This window comes from Corylus avellana, chromosome 9 (genome assembly GCF_965113065.1).
Source record: "Corylus avellana chromosome 9, dhCorAvel1.hap1.2, whole genome shotgun sequence".
NCBI lineage: Eukaryota > Viridiplantae > Streptophyta > Magnoliopsida > Fagales > Betulaceae > Corylus > Corylus avellana.
In genome coordinates this window covers 773,128-792,686 of record NC_142498.1, presented here as the reverse complement: position 1 = coordinate 792,686, position 19,559 = coordinate 773,128, and the positions used below count along the sequence as shown (strand labels likewise).

Sequence of the window (19,559 nt, the reverse complement as noted above, 5' to 3'; positions counted from 1 at the left end):
CATTGATCTCTTGGCTATTTTTATTCATGTCACCATCATAGATTCATGACTTCTCAAAAGGCTATTTTCATCATGCATGTCACCATATTTCTAGAAATTAGCATACTTCCTGTTTACGGACGGAACCAGAAATTTTAGTCTACGAGCCAAATTATAAAAAATAAAAATAAAAATTGAGAGAAAAAAACGTAATTTTCCGTTCAGTTATACTTTTAAGGTTTACATTTCTCACAGAATATCACGTCATATCCAATAATTTTGCGACATGTTTATATATTGCGATCACCGTATCGATGACACATCATTAATTTAGAGAGTCAATCTAATATTATCTAATTTGGGTACTTTTCTTATTAAATAAATAAATAAATAATATCCGATATTGGGACAAGAAAAAAAAGGACAGAAAAAGTGGATAAGAACGTAGAACTAATTAGTTGAACCAAACAATACCTAGCTAGTATGGTAATTAATAATTACAAGTGCAATTAAATACACTAATAAATATTTATAATATACTTTTGTGAGCAAAATAGTTGGGAGTGCCAATGATTAAGCAGTAGCCCAAGCAATGAGGTGTCTTTTGGTGACAGGTCAGATCCAACTAACCATTGGAATCCAACGTTTCCAACGACAATTGGTATCTATTCGTATAACTTCAATCATATATATATATATATATATATATATGGATGATTGTGATACAGATTCATTTGAAATCTTTATGTATTGAAAAACAGGAGGATCCAGCTGGAAATAAATGATTTTCAAATAAGGCTGCTAATTTAAGTAATGGTCATCCTTAGTCTAGGCATCGATTTTCAACATCAACTTAGCATATTAATTGGCCAATATTCCATTTTTAATTATTTCACATATATAAAAAAAACTAGCAATATTATTAGAGCAAGAAACCATCTGTAATTAATGTTCAAGGGAATTGGATTAGAGAAAGAGGAAGAAATTCATATCTATAAAAGAATATATACCATATATTCTAATAGAAAATACATGTATATTTTAAAAATTGTATGTATTTTAAACACACCTCAATTTAAAAAAAACATTGATTTAAACATGATGGTTTATTTGTACTACAAAGTCCCTAGCTGTCAAAAGGATGCTTGGAGCCGAAACAAAGAAAGATTACATTGGTTTTAAGTACATGTGGAGGAAACCCATGAGAGTTGAGCTTTTGGCTCCGGTGGGAATGGAGCAGAAGCAGCATTAGATTACAATTTAGATTGGATTCTTAGCATAAACATTCTCTCTCTCTCTCTCTCTCTCTCTCTCTCTCTATATATATATATATATATATATATATATTAGGGAAGCAGTGAAGCTAGGGTAAAAAGGAGACAGCTCATTTTGGGTTTGATGTTTTGATAATAAAGCATGAATGAGTAGATTTGGTGAGCTAGCTACAGAAGGTGTTCCCACAAGGCACGTAAATAGCATGAAAAGTTTTCAATGGAAGGGACAGAAAGAAGAGGTCTTTGATTCAATTAGAGCACTCAATACTCATTAATCCTCGGGGCATTAAACTTCTTAGGACTTCGTTAAAGCTGTGATGACACACGGCTAACAATTTGAAATACTTGAATCAATCATCATGCATGTCTGTCTGTTGTTGGAGCCCGCACATGCATGCTGCTTTTTACTTTTTTCTTTTTTCATCTATTGTGCCTAGGGGTCTCAATTTCTCTTCCCAATTGAGTATATATAGGTCGTGTTTAAGACATGAATAAACGGGTCAAACTCTTTAATCTTAACTCGTTAATTTTGTATTAAATTTGCAAAATATGTCAAAAATTACAGCACCTAATGCTATGGATTACGTTCAAAACAAACTTCCCGAGAAAGAAACCTCTCTCAATATTTGTGAAAATGAATATTTACACATCTCAATATAATGGTCATTGAATCCCCTAATAAAATTCCATCGGGAGACCCCAAATATTCTATGTACAATTGGAACTTTATTTACACATCTCAACAGTCTTTCTGTTTTTTCCTTTTCTTTTTGTTCTAATAACAAGTTTCCCATCCCATACAACCAATGACTTGTGTCACAACAATTGCAGTTGCAGAAGACTGCATTCATACCTTGCTTCCTCTATTATAAATGTAAGCTTTTGCAAAGCACAAGTAAACGGCCAGTTCTATTACACTAAGTCCAGCAAGCAGCCAATAAAAGTAATCAAGATGTGCCCGATTCAGATTATTGGCAAACCAACTATCTCCACCGTCCCCACCAGTTGCTTTCTCAATGACAGAGACAAGGAAGCTGCTTAGAAAACTCCCCACGCCAAAAATGCTCATGTAGAGGCTGAGACCCACACTCCTCAATTCGTTTGGGACCTGATCATAGAAAAACTCTTGCAGGCCAACCACGGTGAAAACATCAGCAATCCCACGCAAGATGTATTGAGGAACCAACCACCATATGCTCATTGGGACAGTCAGTTTTGGCAAATCAACTAATCCATATTCTTGAGCAGTTTTGAGCCTCTTCATCTCAACTAGAGCTGCAATGGCCATGGAAATAGCAGATAGAAGCATCCCAATTCCAATTCTCTGCAGCATTGTGATACCAGAGGGTTTCCTGCTGAAAGCTCTTGCTATGGGCACAAAAATGCGGTCATATATGGGAATAAAGACGACAATGGTAAGGCTGACAAAGGATTGAAGAGCAGCGGCCGGTACATCAAAGCCCGACACAATTGTTCTGTCCATGGTAGCCCCTTGCTTGGTGAAGAAAGTCAAGGGCTGGGTAAACACAATAGCATACACCAAGCTTATCACCCATATTGGGATAAGCCTAAGAACTGCTTTTGCTTCATCAACCTCGCTAATGCTACACACCTTCCCATCTTCCTTAGAACCATCTGGTGCAAGCAACGCTTTGTTGAGGAACCTACCATATCAGAAAATCAAAATCACTATTAGAGATGAGTTTTGATGTAAACAACCAATTAAAAAGTTGTTTGACAAGTTAGCTGTCATCGGTTTATCCACACGAAGAGCGAGAGTTCTCCAACAACTATGAATCCCGTAAGGTGGTCTGAGTTTACTTAGTAATATTAATGGAAGTTCCTTTAGTGTCATAATAAGAAGTTAACCTCAAAGAGTTAGGCTGAGTCGCCCCTTGGCTTGCATTAAACCATCACAGAAAGTTCATATAGGTTTGAATTCTACCGTTAGCCCCTTTGGGGGCGACCCCATTTGGATGGTGAGAGACTGCCATAAGTATGCCCGAGTCCCCTAATAGTTAGGAATCATAGCAAGCTAGCGTGATTAGTTTAAGTAAACGATATACCACGGATTGCTCAGCATCATGACCAAAACTTCTTTCAAAAATGAAGCATCTCAAAACTGCATGATAGTGCAAAGGAGCAAATAAAATAATGGTAAATGATGCCCTGGAAGCATATAGTAATTCAAATCATTGGAAAAATTGTTCATATTTCAAAAGAATGTGAACCAAAAAAAACAAACAAAAAAAAGCTTGGTTCACTACAAATACACAGGAGGTGGACTCATATTAGATGCCATGAGTAAAAATAAAATAAAAGAAAAGTTTGAGTAGTATTTATGAAAAAAAAAAAAGAAGGAATTAGTGTGATAACCCGCTCATATTTACCCAATAAGAATATTAATGATAGACTTAAGTAAGTAGATTTTCTGTTCCATTTAGAATTGATTTATAAATTTAGGACACGTGGACTAAAAATGAATTTTATTTTGGAGTTGGATAAAATAAAGAGCAAACTAAGGGTTGTCCAAAATTTTCATTATTGGACAGCTTAGAGCTTAGCATCTAGTCGAGTTTAGGGACTTTAAATGGGTGAGAGAGTGGGGAGGAGAGTTGTTCTAAAAATAAAATTATGAACGGTTTCAAGTGAAGGGGCACTTTTTCCATGTGTTGACATCAAGGTAAGTAAACATCTTAAAACTCCCGAAAATGATATAAATATTCTTCTTATTAATCTAATGATTTTGAAATAAATGCTCGGAAATTTTCTAACAGATGCATGTATTTAAAAGTCACAATTAATGACACGATTTACACTATGATCATGGACGCCTGAGTTTCGCACCCTCTTAATTTACCCAATTTGGGGGCGTGACAATTAAGGACATTGTGAATCCTATGAGAGAAAAAATGTATAATTCTTGATATATAACAAATTCTACATTGAATCTAACAGGCATGTACCTTTTTTATTTCTGTTTTATAATCAAGAAAACTATGTTGAAAGTTATTTGTCTTACTTGAATTCTTCCGAGCTCCGGTGAGGCAAGGTTCCATGAGCTTCCTCTTCAATAGCTATGGCTGAAAGGGTGGTTCTCCAATTCCTTACTGCAGCAACAAACACCCGACCAATTCTGATAAATGGGCTTTTCTCTTCCCCTTGGATGCTATACCGGTAAGTCCTAGTTCCAAGCAAGAAAATAGCTAGTGCAGCCACCATCATGATAAATGGGATTCCAAAACCAAGACCCCAACTAAGGTTATCTTGTATATAGGTCAAGATTAAAAGTGATGCTAAGCCACCTACACACATACCAAAATACCACCAGTTAAAGAACGAGCTTTTGGCTTTGCACTCTTCTGGATCTTGCCCATCAAATTGATCTGCTCCAAAAGCCTGAACACAAGGCTTATGCCCCCCCTGCCCTAGTGCTACTAGGTATAGAGAGAAGAAGAATAAGATTACTTGGGGTTGAGGTGGAGAACATGTAACAAATTTACTGGTGTCTTGGCAGTCAGATGAGCTGAGATAAGGAAACATTGACGACAGAGTCAACAAGCCAAGTCCCTGTGATTCATCCTTAGAAGTCAAACACGGTTAAAGTTTAAAAACAAAACCCTGAAAGACACTGGGATCAGTATCTTCCTCTAAGAATTCCACCATGGAGTTCTTAAAATGCTAACAATCATTTTTAATCACATAATTAGGATTCTGTTAGCATAGCATTTAGAGAGAAACAATAAATTAAGGATCTGTAAATACTGAAATAACAAAATCCTAAACATTTAATTAAAACACTTCAAAATTAAGAGGAAAATGGTTGGGGTCCTATAACTTTTACTTTACCCCTTACAAAGTGACGTGGCAGTTTATTAGTTTAAATCCAATAGTAAGTAGAACTTATTAGACTCTGGTATCTAATAAGTTTTTCTACTTACCTTCTTTTATTGATTTTGTTGTGGCATAGCCACATTAGTCACAAACAATCAAATTTAATTGTTTAGAGCATCTCTAGCAATACTAGCTAAAACTGCTAGTGAAAAAGTGTAAATTTCTATTTTAGAAACTGCTTTTTCTATACACACTCCAACAAATTCTCTATTCTATTATATTTTAATTAAATAATATTTTTCAAAATTTTTTTTTTCTATTATTTTCAACATCAATGTTTTCTTCCTCTCTTGAATTTGAAATGTTTTGAAATACCCCAATCACTGATACAAAATAGAAGTACCCTAATTTGTTTTCCAAATTACTTGGACACCCATTTATATATTTTGTCGCTTTCCCAGCCGCGATCATCTACAGATTACCAAAGCCCAAGGTTTTTAACAAACTCTACCACAATCTCGACCAACCCACCACCCATCTTTTTTGAGAGGTAATATTTCTTTTTCACAATTTCATTACTGTTGACCCTACCTAGGGTTTCAACTTTCAATAGCAAAACAATGCTGCTCCTGGACAAGTAATCTGTGTAGCCAAACTGAATTCTTCTTCTACCTCCTTCAACACATGATTATTGGCTTCCCCTCATGCCGCTCCACCACTTGGTGGCTCCTTCCACGCCCAGCACAACACCAAACCACCTCGGACACCCCTCAGCTCACAGCCCACCACATGGTTTTGAGCACAACCCCACCACTGGCACAACACACGATCCACTTCGCACGACAGCACCCCCATACAGACACCATCAACTTTCTATTGTTTTTATTTATTTATTTATTTTTTATGGGTTTAAAGAAAAAAATGATAGGAGAAAAAGGAAAATTAGGAAATCAAATGGACCTAATACCGAATGATAGGAACCGAATGAAAAAGAAGGGGATAAATTGGGTGAACCTCCAACTAGCCACTTTTGGGAAAACAACCTCCAATTAACTTAGGCAAAATTATATTTTTTCCTCTCTCAATGGCGATATGGCATCAACGCTGAATTTATAGAATAAAGCATGACTTATTTAAGTAAGAAAGATTTAGCTTACTAGAGAATATCCTATTTAGGAGAAAAAAAAAATCAAAATAAGCTGATACAACTTATTAAGAAAATAGAACTCTGGGATTTCCTAACAACAGGACTCAAATTAGAAACCAGTAAAAAGAACACAGATAGAAGCAAAGCTAACTGAATTTTTTTAATCAATAATGATAATAATAATAAAGAAAAGTGAAAATCCAAATTAACCCATGCAAAAGATTAATGTCCCAATAAAAATAAAAATAAAAATATCAAGAGACGGACCAGGATGTAGATGAGAGAAGCGACGACAATGGTGCGATAGCGGCCGAGAAAGGAGTCGGCCACGAACGCACCCAGAAGCGTAAGCAACGACGCCGTTCCGTCCCACACGTTCACGTTCTGGGCGGCGGTGGCCGTTGACTGGCCCAGCGGCCCAGTCAAGTACGTTATGAGGTTGGCGCTGATCCCATGGTACGCGAACCTCTCCGCTATTTCAACACCTGAAACGCACAGTCTAACAATCAAATTCAAAAAAATTCCTCGTTTGCGTTTATCAATCGTTAGTACGATGATTTTGTTGAGTTGGATTGGGTGCGAATGTTACCAATAATTAAGGATGCAGATCTCCAGGCGCCGGAGTTGGATCGGAAGACCGGACGGCCTTTGTAGTCAACGGCACCATCGACGGCGTCTAATAGCAGCGGAGTTTGCACGGTCGAAGTCACGGACATTTCTTAGTTTCAGAGTTTGAGGGCGATACTGGTCGTTGAGTTGGCGGGTTGGTTAATTGCCTTGGTGGAGTTACACTTTCACGACTTTTAGTTTTATATCACTTTCAATTCAACATTGCCCATTATCTGTCAATGTTTTTTCTTATTTTTTTTAATGCAAAATCAATTTAGCTTTTTCCATTTAGACTCCTTTTGTTTCAATTAAAAATGTTTTTAAAAAACATATAATTTTAATTTTTAAAGTTTTTTCTAAATAAATAATTAAAAAAAAAAAAAAAAAAAACTATTTTTCAACTTTTGACTCATGACTGACAACAAAAAACGTTCGCATACTCAAAAAATGATTTACGAAATTTAAAAACATAAGTTATTTTTCAAAACTACATAAACGTTTTTAGTCAAAATAAAAATTATTTTCGGTAACACCAAACACCCAAAATTATAAAAAAGATTTTGCGTTTAAATAAATAGAGCCTTTATTACAAATAAATTTTATTTTAATATGCCACAATTTTAATAGATAACATTTCGTAATGTTTCGAACTTTCAAGGTAACAAGATTGTTAAAATTATGTAATTTGAGAATTTACAATTTCTTTAAAATCGTAGGAAATCCTAATCTACTCAAAAGACTCTCATTGCCATTTGCCAAAGACAAACCAAATGATATTACATTATATACTAAGAAACACTACTCATAAAAGCATGTTTGGTAAATCATTTCTTTTTATTTCTCCGAGAAAAGTAAACATCGTTTCTTCATAATTTGCTTCACTTTTTTTTCTTTTTTTTTTTTTCACAAAAAAAATTAAAACTCATTCTATTTTTATATCAAATCAATCAATATCTTCCTCTCAAAGCCCTTTGCCTAACGCACCATTGTTTGCAAGTATAAGAAATTAGTAGCTTTGCTATGATTGGGGCTGCCCGGGTCAGCCCGCACCTGCTGCTTGCACTTTTTCTTTTACGTGGTGTGACGAAAGAAAGCATAAAAACTCTTAAACGCAGCTTCTTGCAGGTCCCAAAAAGAGGGCAATTTTTGTCTACTCGACAAGTAAAGCCACACTTTTTCAGTGTAGACCATAACCAGATTTTTGCCTAATAAGGAAGCTTTCCTCTGCTTGGCTGAGATCACTGTACTCCTTAACTACAATTGACTTCCTCCCAGTAAGGGCTCTCTCATTCGTAGGATCTTGTTGGACCCACCTCTGCAAACCCTCCATTTTTTCTCTAGCTTGAACCACATGGTCTGGCAGTACAGAGAATCTCTCCTACTCAGTTTTCTCAGCTCTACATATGCTCTTTGACTTTGCGATCTGAGGTTATCCGAATTATCCACAATTCTAGCTAGCAGCCAATTAGAGGGAATCCTTATTCGGCTATGATGGCTATCCGAATTATCCACAATTCTAGCTAGCAGCCAATAAGAGGGAATCCTTATTCACAAGAATCGGGTTTATTTTGTAGGAAAGGACAAACAAATGGCTGTAAGAATTAGTTACTTAGCCTAACTTGTGTCACAACAATAGCAGTTCCAGAGGACTGCCTTCATACCTTGCTTCCTCTATTATAAATGTAAGCTTTTGCAAAGTACAAGTAAGCCGCCAGCTCTATTACACTAAGTCCAGCAAGTAACCAATAAAAGTAATCAAGATGTGCCCGATTCAGATTATTGGCAAACCAACTATCCCCACCATCCCCACTAGTCACTTTCTCAATGGCAGAGACAAGGAAGCTGCTTAGAAAACTCCCCACGCCAAAAATGCTCAGGTAGAGGCTGAGACCCACACTCCTCAATTCGTTTGGGACCTGATCATAGAAAAACTCTTGCAGACCAACCATGGTGAAAACATCAGCAATCCCAAACAAGATGTATTGAGGAACCAACCACCATATGCTCATTGGGACTGTCTGTTTTGGCAAATCAACTAACCCATATTCTTGAGCAGTTTTGAGCCTCACCATCTCAACTAGAGCTGCAATGGCCATGGAAATAGCAGATAGAAGCATTCCAATTCCAATTCTCTGCAGCATTGTGATGCCAGAGGGTTTCTTGCTGAAAGCTCTTGCTATGGGGACAAAAATGCGGTCATATATGGGAATAAAGAGAACAATGGCAAGGCTGATAAAGGATTGAAGAGCAGCGGCCGGTACGTCAAAGCCCGCAACAATTGTTTTGTCCATTGTAGCTCCTTGCTTGGTGAAGAAAGTCGAGGGCTGGGCAAACACAATAGCATACACCAAGCTTGTCACCCATATTGGGATAAGCCTAAGAACTGCCTTTGCTTCTTCAACTTCGCTGATGCTACACACCTTCCCATCTTCCTTAGAACCATCTGGTGTAAGCAACGCTTTGTTGAGGAACCTACCATATCAGAGAACCAAAATCACTACTAGAGATGAGTTTGATGGAAACAAACAATTAAAAAGTTGTTTTGGCAAGTTAGCTGTCATCGGTTTATCCACACGAAGAGCGGGAGTTCTCCAATAGTTATGAATCCAGTAAGGTGGTCTGAGTTATTTAGTAATATTAATAGAAATTCCTTAGTGTCATAATAAAGAGTTAACCTCAAAGAGTTAGGCTGAGTGGCCCCTTGGCTTGCATCAAACCATCACATAAAGGTCATATGGGTTTGAATTCTGCCGTTAGCCCCTTTGGGGGCCACCCCAATTGTATGGTGGGAGACTGCCACAAGGATGCCAAAGTCCCCTAATAGTTAGGAATCATAACAAGCTAGCATGATTAGTTTAAGCAAATGATATAGCATGGAATGCTCAGCATCCTGACCATAACTTCTTTTCAATAATGAAGCGTCTCAAAACTGCATGATAGTGCAAAGGAGCAAATAAAATAATGGTAAATGATCCCCTCGCAGGATATAGTAATTCAAATCATTGGAAAATTTGTTTATATGTCAAAAGAATGTAAAGCAAAAAAAAAAAAAAAAAAAAAAGCTTGTTTCACTACAAATACACAGGAGATGGACTCATAGTCTCATACTAGACGCCATGAGTAAAAATAAAATAAAATAATAGTTTGAGTAGTTATTTATGAGGAAAAGGAATTAGTGTCATAAGCACGCTCATAATTACCCAATAAGAATATTAATGATAGACTTAAGTAAGTAGATTTTCTGTTCCATGTAGAATTGATTTATAAATTTAGGACACATGGACTAAAAATGAATTTTATTTTGGAGCTGGATAAAATAAAGAGGAAACTAAGGGTTGTCCAAAGATTTCATTATTGGACACTAAGCATCTAGTAGAGTTTAGGGACTTCAAATGGGAGGGAGTGGGGAGGAGAGTTGTTCCAAAAATAAAATTCTAGTCAGTGTAGTTTAAGAACTTTTCTAAACAAAGCTGTGATAAATTGTACGGTTCAAGTGAATGGGCACTTTTTCCACGTGTTGACATCCAGGCAAGTAAACACTTTAAAAATCCCGACAATGATATAAATATTCTTTTTATTAAACTAATGATTTTGAAGTAAATGTTCGAAAATTTTCTAACTGATGCATGTATTTTAAAAGTCACAATTAATGACACGATTTACACTATGATCATGGATGCCCAAGTTTTGCACCCTCTTAAGTTACCCAATTTGGGGGCGTAACAATTAAGGACATTGTGAATCCTATGAGAGAAAAACATGTATAACTCTTGATACATAAAAAATTCTACATTGAATTTAACATGCATGTTGGGATTGTTCTGTGCTTGAGGAGTTGCTCTGTTTTTGAGCTGTGATTTTAATTAAAATTCTTATTCATCGGAGAAAAAAAAAAAAAACATGCATGTACCTTTTATATTTCTGGTTTTTAATCAATAAAACTATGCTGAAAGTTATTTGTCTTACTTGAATTCTTCTGAGCTCCGGTGAGGCAAGGTTCCACGAGCTTCCTCTTCAATAGCTATGGCTGAGGGGGTGGTTCTCCAATTCCTTACTGCAGCAACAAACACCCGACCAATTCTCACAAACGGGCTTTTCTCCTCCCCTTGGATGCCATACCGGTAAGTCCTAGTTCCAAGTAAGAAAATAGCTAGTGCAGCCACCATCGTGATACAAGGAATTCCAAAACCAAGACCCCAACTAAGGTTATCTTGTATGTAGGTCAAGATTAAAAGTGATGCTAAGCCACCTGCACATATACCAAAATACCACCAGTTGAAGAATGAGCTTTTGGCTTTGCACTCTTCTGGATCTTGCCCGTTAAATTGATCTGCTCCAAAAGCTTGAACACAAGGCTTATGCCCCCCTTGCCCAAGTGCTACTAGGTATAGAGAGAAGAAGAATAAGATTACTTGGGCTTGAGGAGGAGAACATGGAATAAATTTACTGGTGTCTTGGCAGTCAGATGAGCTGAGATAAGGAAACATTGACGACACAGTCAACAAGCCAAGTCCCTGTGATTCATCCATAGCAGTCGAACACAGTTAAAGTTTAAAACAAAACCCTGAAAGTCACTGGGATCAGTATCTTCCAAATTTCCTAGAGGAATTCCACCATGGAGTTCTTAAAATGGTAAAAATCATTTTTAATCACATAATTAGGATTCCATTAGCATAGAATTTCGAGAGATACAATAAATTAAGGATATGTGAATACTGAAATAACAAAATCCTAAACATTTAATTAAAACACTTCAAAATTACAAAAAAAAATTGTTGGGGTCTTATAACTTTTACTTTAACTCCTTATAAACTGACATGGCAGTCTATCAGTTTAAATCCAATAGTAGGTAGAACTCATTAGACTTTAGTATCTAGCAAGTTTTTCTACTTACCTTCTTTCAATGATTTTGTTGTGGCATAGCCACGTTAGTTACAAACAATCAAATTCAATTGTTTAGAGCATCTCTCGCATGCTAGCTAAAATAGCTAGTGAGAAAGTGTAAATTTCTATTTTAGTTATTGCTTATTCTATACAAACTCCAACAAATTCTTTATCATATTTTGTATTAATTAAATATTATTTTTCAAAGTTCTTTTCCATTATTTTCATAAAAACCACTGTTTTCTTCCTCTCTCGCCTTCGAAATGTTTTGAAATACCCCAATCACTGATACAAAGTCGTTGAAATGTTCCGAAGTACCCTAATTTGTTTTCCAAATTAATTGGACACCTGTTTATATATTTTGTCACTTTCCCAGCTGCGATCATTTACGGATTACCGAAGCCCGAGGTTTTCAACAAACTCTACCACAATCTCAACCAACCCACCAGCCATCTTTTTCCAAGAGGTAATATTTCTTTTTCACAATTTCATTACTGTTGACCCTACCTAGGGTTTCAACTTTCAACAGCAAAACAATGCTGCTCCTGGACAAGTAATCTGTGTAGCCAAACTGACTTCTTCTTCTTCCTCCTTCAACGCACGATTATTGGCTTCCCCTCATACCGCCCCACCACTTGCAACTCCTTTCACGCCCAGCACACAACACCGAACCACCTCGACGCCCCACTACACACAGCCCACCACATGGTTTTGAGCACAACCCCACCGCCGGCACAATACACGATCCACTTCACACTACAGCACCCCCATACAGACACCATCAACTTTCTATTGTTATTACTATTATTATTATTATTATTATTATTATGGGTTTAAAGAAAAAAATGATAGGAGAAAAAGGAAATTAGGAAATCAAATGGCCCTAACACCAAATGATAGGAACTGATTGAAAATTAGAAAAAAAAGAAAGGGATAAATTGGATCAACCCCCGATTAGTTACTTCGAGAAAACAACCTCCAATTACCGTGGGAAAAATTATGTTATTTCCTCTCTCAATGGCCATATGGCATCAACACCGAATTTATAGAATAAAGCATGACTTATTTAAGTAAGAAAGATTTAGCTTACTAGGGAATATCCTATTTAGGGGAAAAATCAAAAAATCAAAAATCAAAATAAGCTGATACAACTTATTAAGAAAATAAAACTCTGGGATTTCCTAACAACAGGACTCAAATTAGAAACCAGTAAAAAGAACACAGATAGAAGCAAAGCTAACTGAATTTTTTTAATCAATAATAATAATAAAGAAAAGTGAAAATTCATATTAATCCATGCAAAAGATTAATGTCCCAATAAAAATACAAATAAAAATAGCAAGAGACGGACCAGGATGTAGATGAGAGAAGCGACGACAATGGTGCGATAGCGGCCGAGAAAGGAGTCGGCCACGAACGCACCCAGAAGCGTAAGCAACGACGCCGTTCCGTCCCACACGTTCACGTTCTGGGCGGCGGTGGCCGTTGACTGGCCCAGCGGCCCAGTCAAGTACGTTATGAGGTTGGCGCCGATCCCATGGTACGCGAACCTCTCCGCTATTTCAACACCTGAAACGCACACGTATCTAACAATCAAATTCAAAAAATTTCCTCGTTTGCTTTTACCAATCGTTAGTACGATGATTTTGTTGGGTTGGATTGGGTGCGAATGTTACCAATGATTAAGGATGCAGATCTCCAGCCGCCGGAGATGGATCGGAAGACCGGACGGCCTTTGTAGTCAACGGCACCATCGACGGCGTCTAATAGCAGCGGAGTTTGCGCGGTCGCAGTCACGGACATTTCTTAGTTTCTGACGTTTGCCGCCGCCCTGGCTTTCAGTTTGAGGCGATACTGGTCGGTGAGTTGGTCAAATCCTTGGTGGAGTTTCACTTTCACGACTTTTATGTCTATTTCAATTCAACATTGCCCATTATCTGTCAATGATTTTTTTAACCAAAAAGCAAAATCAATTCAGCTTCTTTCACTTTGTTTCGATTAAAAATGTTTTTTAAAAATATATGTTTTTAATTTTTTTTCTAAATAAATAATTTTAGAAAAAATAATTTTTCTAAAATTAGCTCATGAGTGACGGCGAAAAATGTTCGCAATGGTTATAAAATTTAAAAACATAAACTATTTTTCAAGATTAAATAAACTTTTTTGATCAAATTAAAAAAAAAATTCGATGATACCAAACACTAGAAATTATTAAAAAAAAAATGATGCTAAAACAAATAGAGCTTTTGCAAATAAATTTTATTTTAATATGTAACATTTTTGCAATGTTTCAATGTAACAAAATGGCCAAAAAAATTATGTAATTTGAGAATCTGAATCTTAATCTACCCAGAAGACGAGAATTGCCATTTGCCATCGAGATTTGCTACAGTACATTCTCCTCACCATCTCCCCACCATCTTCCCTCTTTTAACATCTTGAATTTTTCAAAATTCTCGTCACCATCTCCTCTCTCTTGAACTTTTTTTTTTTTTTTGAAAAAATCAAGATGATAAAATATATAATATATATTATATATTATAGACGAACCAAGTGATATATATTATATACTACGAAACACTACTCATAAGAGCATCGTTTCTTTCTCATTAACAAATAACTTGCTTCACACTTTTTTTCTCACAAAAAATTTAAAACTTATCACATCGATCAATGGCTTCCTCCTCACAAAGCACTTTGCCTCACGCACCATTGTTTGCGAGCATAAAAAATAGTACCTTTGCTATGATTGGGGGAGCCCGGGTCAAGTAAGCCCGCACCTGCTGCGACGAAAGAAAGCATAAAAACTCAGCTTCTTGCAGGTCCCAAAAAGTGGGCAATTTTTGTCTGCTCGTCAAGTAAAGCCACACTTTTTCAGTGTAGACCATAACCAGATTTTTGCCTAAGGAAGCTTTCCTCTGCTTGGTTGAGATCACTGTACTCCTTAACTAAAAATGACTTTCTCCCAGTGAGGGCTCTCATTCGTAGGATCTTGTTGGACCCACCTCTGCAAACCCTCCATTTTTTCTCTAGCTTGAACCACGTGGTCTGGCAGTACAGAGAATCTCTCCTATTCAGTTTTCTCAGCTCTACATATGCTCTTTGACTTTGTCCTCTGAGGCTATCCGAAATATCCACCATTCTAGCTAGCAGCCAATAAGAGGGAATCCTTATTCACAATAATCGGGTTTATTTTGTAGGGAAGGACAAACAAATGGCTGTAAGAATTAGTTACTTAGCCTAACTTGTGTCACAACAATTGCAGTTCCAGAGGACTGCCTTCATACCTTGCTTCCTCTATTATAAATGTATGCTTTTGCAAAGTACAAGTAAGCGGCCAGCTCTATTACGCTAACTCCAGCAAGTAACCAATAAAAGTAATCAAGATGTGCCCGATTCAGATTATTGGCAAACCAATTATCTCCACTATTCCCACCAGTTGCTTTCTCAATGGCAGAGACAAGGAAGCTGCTTAGAAAACTACCCACGCCAAAGATGCTTAGGTAGAGGCTAAGACCCACACTCCTCAATTCGTTTGGGACCTGATCATAGAAGAACTCTTGCAGACCAACCATAGTGAAAACATCAGCAATCCCAAACAAGACGTATTGAGGAACCAACCACCATATGCTCATTGGGACTGTCAGTTTTGGCAAATCAACTAACCCATATTCTTGAGCGGTTTTGAGCCTCATCATCTCAATTAGAGCTGCAATGGCCATGGAAATAGCAGATAGAAGCATCCCAGTTCCAATTCTCTGAAGCATTGTGATGCCAGAGGGTTTCCTAGTGAAAGCTCTTGCTATGGGGACGAAAATGCGGTCATATATGGGAATAAAGATAATAATGGCAAGGCTGATGAAGGATTGAAGAGCAGCGGCCGGTACGTCAAAGCCTGGCACAATTGTTCTATCCATGGTAGCCCCTTGCTTGGTGAAGAAAGTCGAGGGCTGGGCAAACACAATAGCATACACCAAGCTTGTCACCCATATTGGGATAAGCCTAAAAACTGCTTTTGCTTCTTCAACTTCGCTGATGCTACACACCTTCCCATCTTCCTTAGAACCATCTGGTGTAAGCAATGCCTTGTTGAGGAACCTACAATATCAGATAATCAAAATCACTATTACAGATGAGTTTGATGTAAACAAACAATTAAAAAGTTGTTTTGGCAAGTTAGCTGTCATCGGTTTATCCACACGAAGAGCGAGAGTTCTCCGATAGTTATGAATCCAGTATGGTGGCCTGAGTTATTTAGTTACTAATATTAATGGAAGTTCCTTTCGTGTCATAATAAGAAGTTAACCTCAAAGAGTTAGGCTGAGTCGCCCCTTGGCTTGCATTAAACCATCACAGAAAGTTCATATAGGTTTGAATTCTACCGTTAGCCCCCTTTGGGAGCCACCCCAATTGCATGGTGAGAGACTGCCACAAGGATGCCAGAGTCCCCTAATAGTTAGGAATCATAGCAAGCTAGCGTGATTAGTTTAAGTAAATGATATAGCATGGATTGCTCAGCATCATGACCATAACTTCTTTTCAATAATGAAGCATCTCAAAACTGCATGATAGTGCAAAGTAGCACATAAAATACTGGTAAATGATGCCCTCGCAGCATATAGTAATTCAAATCATTGGAAAAATTGTTCATATGTCAAAAGAATGTAAACCAAAAAAAAAAAAAAAAAAAGCTTGGTTCACTACAAATACACGGGAGGTGGACTCATATTAGATGCCAGGAGTAAAAATAAAATAAAATAAAAGTTTGAGTAGTATTTATGAAAAAAAAGGAATTAGTGTGATATTGCTCATAATTACCCAATAAGAATATTAATGATAGACTTAAGTAGGTAGATTTTCTGTTCTATTTAGAATTGATTTATAAATTTAGGACACATGGATTAAAAATGAATTTTATTTTGGAGTTGGATAAAATAAAGAGGAAACTAAGGGTTTTCCAAAAATTTCATTATTGGACAGCTTAGAGCTTAGCATCTAGTCGAGTTTAGGGACTTTAATTGGGTGAGAGAGTGGGGAGGAGAGTTGATCTAAAAATAAAATTATGGACGGTTTCAAGTGAAGGGGCACTTTTTCCATGTGTTCACATCCAGGTAAGTAAACACTTTAAAACTCCTGAAAATGATATAAATATTCTTTTTTATTAAACTAATGATTTTGAAATAAATTTTCGGAAAGTATCTAACAGATGCATGTATTTTAAAAGACACAATTAATGACACGATTTACGCTATGATCATGGACGCTTGAGCTTCGCACCCTCTTAATTTACCCAATTTAGGGGCGTAAAAATTAAGGACATTGTGAATCCTATGAGAAAAAAAATGTATAACAAATTCTACTTGGAATCTAACATGCATATACCTTTTGTATTTCTGTTTTTTAATCAAGAAAACAATGCTGAAAGTTATTTGTCTTACTTGAATTCTTTCGAGCTCTGGTGATGCAAGGTTCCACGAGCTTCCTCTTCAATAGCTATGGCTGAAGGGGTGGTTCTCCAATTCCTTACTGCAGCAACAAACACCCGACCAATTCTCATAAACGGGCTTCTCTCCTCCCCTTGGATGCTATACCGGTAAGTCCTAGTTCCAAGCAAGAAAACAGCTAGTGCAGCCACCATCATGATACAAGGGATTCCAAAACCAAGACCCCAACTAAGGTTATCTTGTATATAGGTCAAGATTAAAAGTGATGCTAAGCCACCTGCACATATACCAAAATACCACCAGTTGAAGAACGAGCTTTTGGCTTTGCACTCTTCTGGATCTTGCCCATCAAATTGATCTGCTCCAAAAGCCTGAACACAAGGCTTATGCCCCCCTTGCCCAAGTGCTACTAGGTATAGAGAGAAGAAGAATAAGATTACTTGGGGTTGAGGAGGAGAACATGTAATAAATTTACTGGTGTCTTGGCAGTCAGATGAGCTGAGATAAGGAAACATTGACGACAGAGTCAATAAGCCAAGTCCCTGTGATTCATCTTTAGCAGTCAAACACGGTTAAAGTTTCAAATCAAAACCTTGAAACACACTGGGATCAGAATCTTCCAACTTTCCTAGAGGAATTCCACCATGGAGTTCTTAAAATGCTAACAATCATTTTAGTCACATAATTAGGATTCCGTTAGCATAGATTTAGCTTACTAGGGAATAGCCTATTTTGGAGGAAAAAAAAATCAAAATAAGCTAATAAAACTCTGGGATTTCCCTAACAACAGGACTTAAATTAGAAACCAGTAATAAGAACAGAGATACAAGCAAAGCTAACTGAATTTTTTTTAATCAATAATCAAAATAATAAAGAAAAGTGAAAATTCAAATTAACCCATGCAAAAGATTAATGTCCCAATAAAAATAAAACTAAAAATAGCAAGAGACGGACCAGGATGTAGATGAGAGAAGCGACGACAATGGTGCGATAGCGGCCGAGAAAGGAGTCGGCCACGAAAGCACCCAGAAGCGCAAGCAACGACGCCGTTCCGTCCCATGCGTTCACGTTCTGGGCCGCGGTGGCCGTTGACTGGCCCAGCGGCCCAGTCAAGTACGTTATGAGGTTGGAGCAGATCCCGTCGTACGCGAACCTCTCCGCCACTTCCACACCTAAAAATCAAATTCAAAAATTTTCCCCGTTTGCTTATATTAATCGTTAGTACGACGATTTTGTTGGGTTGGATTGGGTGCGAGTGTTACCTATGATTAAAGATGCAGAACTCCAGCCGCCGGAGTTGGATCGGAGGACCGGACGGCCTTTGTAATCAACGGCACCATCGACGGCGTCTAATAGCAGAGGAGTTTGGACGGTCGCAGTCTCGGACATTTCTAGTTTCCAACGCTTGCCCCTCCTGACTTTCAGTTTGAGGGCGATACTGGTCGGTGAGTTGGTTGGTTTGTCAATTGGCCTTGCCGCCTTGATTTATTTATTTATTTTTAAATGCACCTTTTGTGTTTATGAAAAAATAAATATTTTTAATTAAATTATTTTTTTAAGAAAAAAATTTCCTAAAAAATATTTTTTAGCGTTTGACATGAACAGAAAATGAGCGATGGCAAAACAGTTCTACTACACGAAAAATAGTTTGCGAAATTCAAAAACGAAAACAATTTTTTGAAACTGAAGAACAATTTTTTGTCGAACTGAAAATACTTTTGATCACGCTAAACACCAAAAATTATAAAAAAAATAATTTTCAAGAAATTTTTTCCTCCAAAAAGACAGCCTTAATAATTACAAATAACTTCCATTTTTTTACTAAGAGAAGAGGAAGAGTAGTAGTTCAGGATCATGATGGGTGGAGTTATTGTCTCTATTTTAATATGATAAAAGTTCCTAATAGTGTTCTTTTCCCATTTAACTACAGCACAAAAAATAACTTAGATCCTAATTAGAGAGACTTTAGATCAAGATCCTCAAATTAAGAAATTTACGTCTTTTCTTTACATTGAAATACTTGAACTTATTACGGTTGAGAATTTCGTATATTTTTATTAGGTTTTTATTCTCTATGTTGTTTGATTTTTTGAAGAAAAAGTCTATAAAAGTGAGAAAAAAAAAAAAAAAAAAAAAAAAAAAAAAAAAAAAAAAAACTCCTTGGAGGAAAATTCTTTCTAACGCCCTTTATCTGTCAGTTTTCTCAGCTGTACACATGTTCTTTGTCCTCTGAGGATGTCCTAATTATCCACAATAGGAAATCCTTATTCACAAGAATCAGGCTTATTTAGTAAGAAAGGACAAACAAATGGCTGTAAGAAATAGTTTTTTTTTTTTTTTTTTTTTTGTTCTGTTAACAAGTTTCCCATCCCATACACCACTGACTTG

The 19,559-nt window shown here is 36.8% G+C and overlaps 3 protein-coding genes across 5 annotated transcripts; all 3 read right to left on the bottom strand.

The window, feature by feature from the left end:
- Window positions 1–1,858: 1,858 nt before the first annotated feature.
- LOC148583551 (protein NRT1/ PTR FAMILY 5.10-like) lies at window positions 1,859–7,020 on the bottom strand. 2 transcript variants are annotated; one of them, XM_088510665.1, is made up of 4 exons: window positions 6,824–7,020; window positions 6,502–6,719; window positions 4,276–4,823; window positions 1,859–2,917 (listed from the first exon to the last, which is right to left on the bottom strand). In XM_088510665.1, exons 1-4 carry the CDS (start codon window positions 6,948–6,950, stop codon window positions 2,101–2,103), a joined length of 1,710 nt encoding a protein of 569 aa, XP_088366791.1. In that variant the 5' UTR covers window positions 6,951–7,020; the 3' UTR covers window positions 1,859–2,100. The 2 variants fall into 2 exon arrangements, with proteins under 2 accessions (XP_088366791.1, XP_088366792.1); XM_088510666.1 differs by lacking the exon at window positions 6,824–7,020 and having other exon boundaries at window positions 4,276–4,779; window positions 6,502–6,609.
- A 734-nt stretch (window positions 7,021–7,754) lies between these two features.
- Window positions 7,755–14,514, bottom strand: LOC132189190 (protein NRT1/ PTR FAMILY 5.10). Of its 2 annotated transcripts, XM_088510663.1 has the most exons (5): window positions 14,466–14,514; window positions 13,404–13,664; window positions 13,079–13,296; window positions 10,810–11,357; window positions 7,755–9,315 (listed from the first exon to the last, which is right to left on the bottom strand). In XM_088510663.1, exons 2-5 carry the CDS (start codon window positions 13,528–13,530, stop codon window positions 8,499–8,501), a joined length of 1,710 nt encoding a protein of 569 aa, XP_088366789.1. In that variant the 5' UTR covers window positions 13,531–13,664; window positions 14,466–14,514; the 3' UTR covers window positions 7,755–8,498. The 2 variants fall into 2 exon arrangements, with proteins under 2 accessions (XP_088366789.1, XP_088366790.1); XM_088510664.1 differs by lacking the exons at window positions 13,404–13,664; window positions 14,466–14,514 and having other exon boundaries at window positions 10,810–11,313; window positions 13,079–13,178.
- Window positions 14,515–18,596, bottom strand: LOC148583550 (protein NRT1/ PTR FAMILY 5.10-like). Its single transcript, XM_088510667.1, has 4 exons — window positions 18,434–18,596; window positions 18,126–18,343; window positions 17,166–17,713; window positions 14,515–15,825 (listed from the first exon to the last, which is right to left on the bottom strand). Exons 1-4 carry the CDS (start codon window positions 18,558–18,560, stop codon window positions 15,009–15,011), a joined length of 1,710 nt encoding a protein of 569 aa, XP_088366793.1. The 5' UTR covers window positions 18,561–18,596; the 3' UTR covers window positions 14,515–15,008.
- Window positions 18,597–19,559: the final 963 nt, after the last annotated feature.

Bases quoted from the DNA above. Each gene is read 5' to 3' on its own strand.
- LOC148583551 (XM_088510665.1), bottom strand. From the start codon at position 6,950: ATGTCCGTGACTTCGACCGTGCAAACTCCGCTGCTATTAGACGCCGTC. The intron at 4,824-6,501 runs GTCCGTCTCTTG...GATGAATCACAG, and splicing joins CTTCTCTCATCTACATCCTG to GGACTTGGCTTGTTGACTCT. The intron at 2,918-4,275 runs GTAAGACAAATA...CTGATATGGTAG, and splicing joins CGGAGCTCGGAAGAATTCAA to GTTCCTCAACAAAGCGTTGC.
- LOC132189190 (XM_088510663.1), bottom strand. From the start codon at position 13,530: ATGTCCGTGACTGCGACCGCGCAAACTCCGCTGCTATTAGACGCCGTC. The intron at 13,297-13,403 runs GTAACATTCGCA...TGTGCGTTTCAG, and splicing joins ATCTGCATCCTTAATCATTG to GTGTTGAAATAGCGGAGAGG. The intron at 11,358-13,078 runs GTCCGTCTCTTG...GATGAATCACAG, and splicing joins CTTCTCTCATCTACATCCTG to GGACTTGGCTTGTTGACTGT.
- LOC148583550 (XM_088510667.1), bottom strand. From the start codon at position 18,560: ATGTCCGAGACTGCGACCGTCCAAACTCCTCTGCTATTAGACGCCGTC. The intron at 18,344-18,433 runs GTAACACTCGCA...TTTGATTTTTAG, and splicing joins TTCTGCATCTTTAATCATAG to GTGTGGAAGTGGCGGAGAGG. The intron at 17,714-18,125 runs GTCCGTCTCTTG...GATGAATCACAG, and splicing joins CTTCTCTCATCTACATCCTG to GGACTTGGCTTATTGACTCT.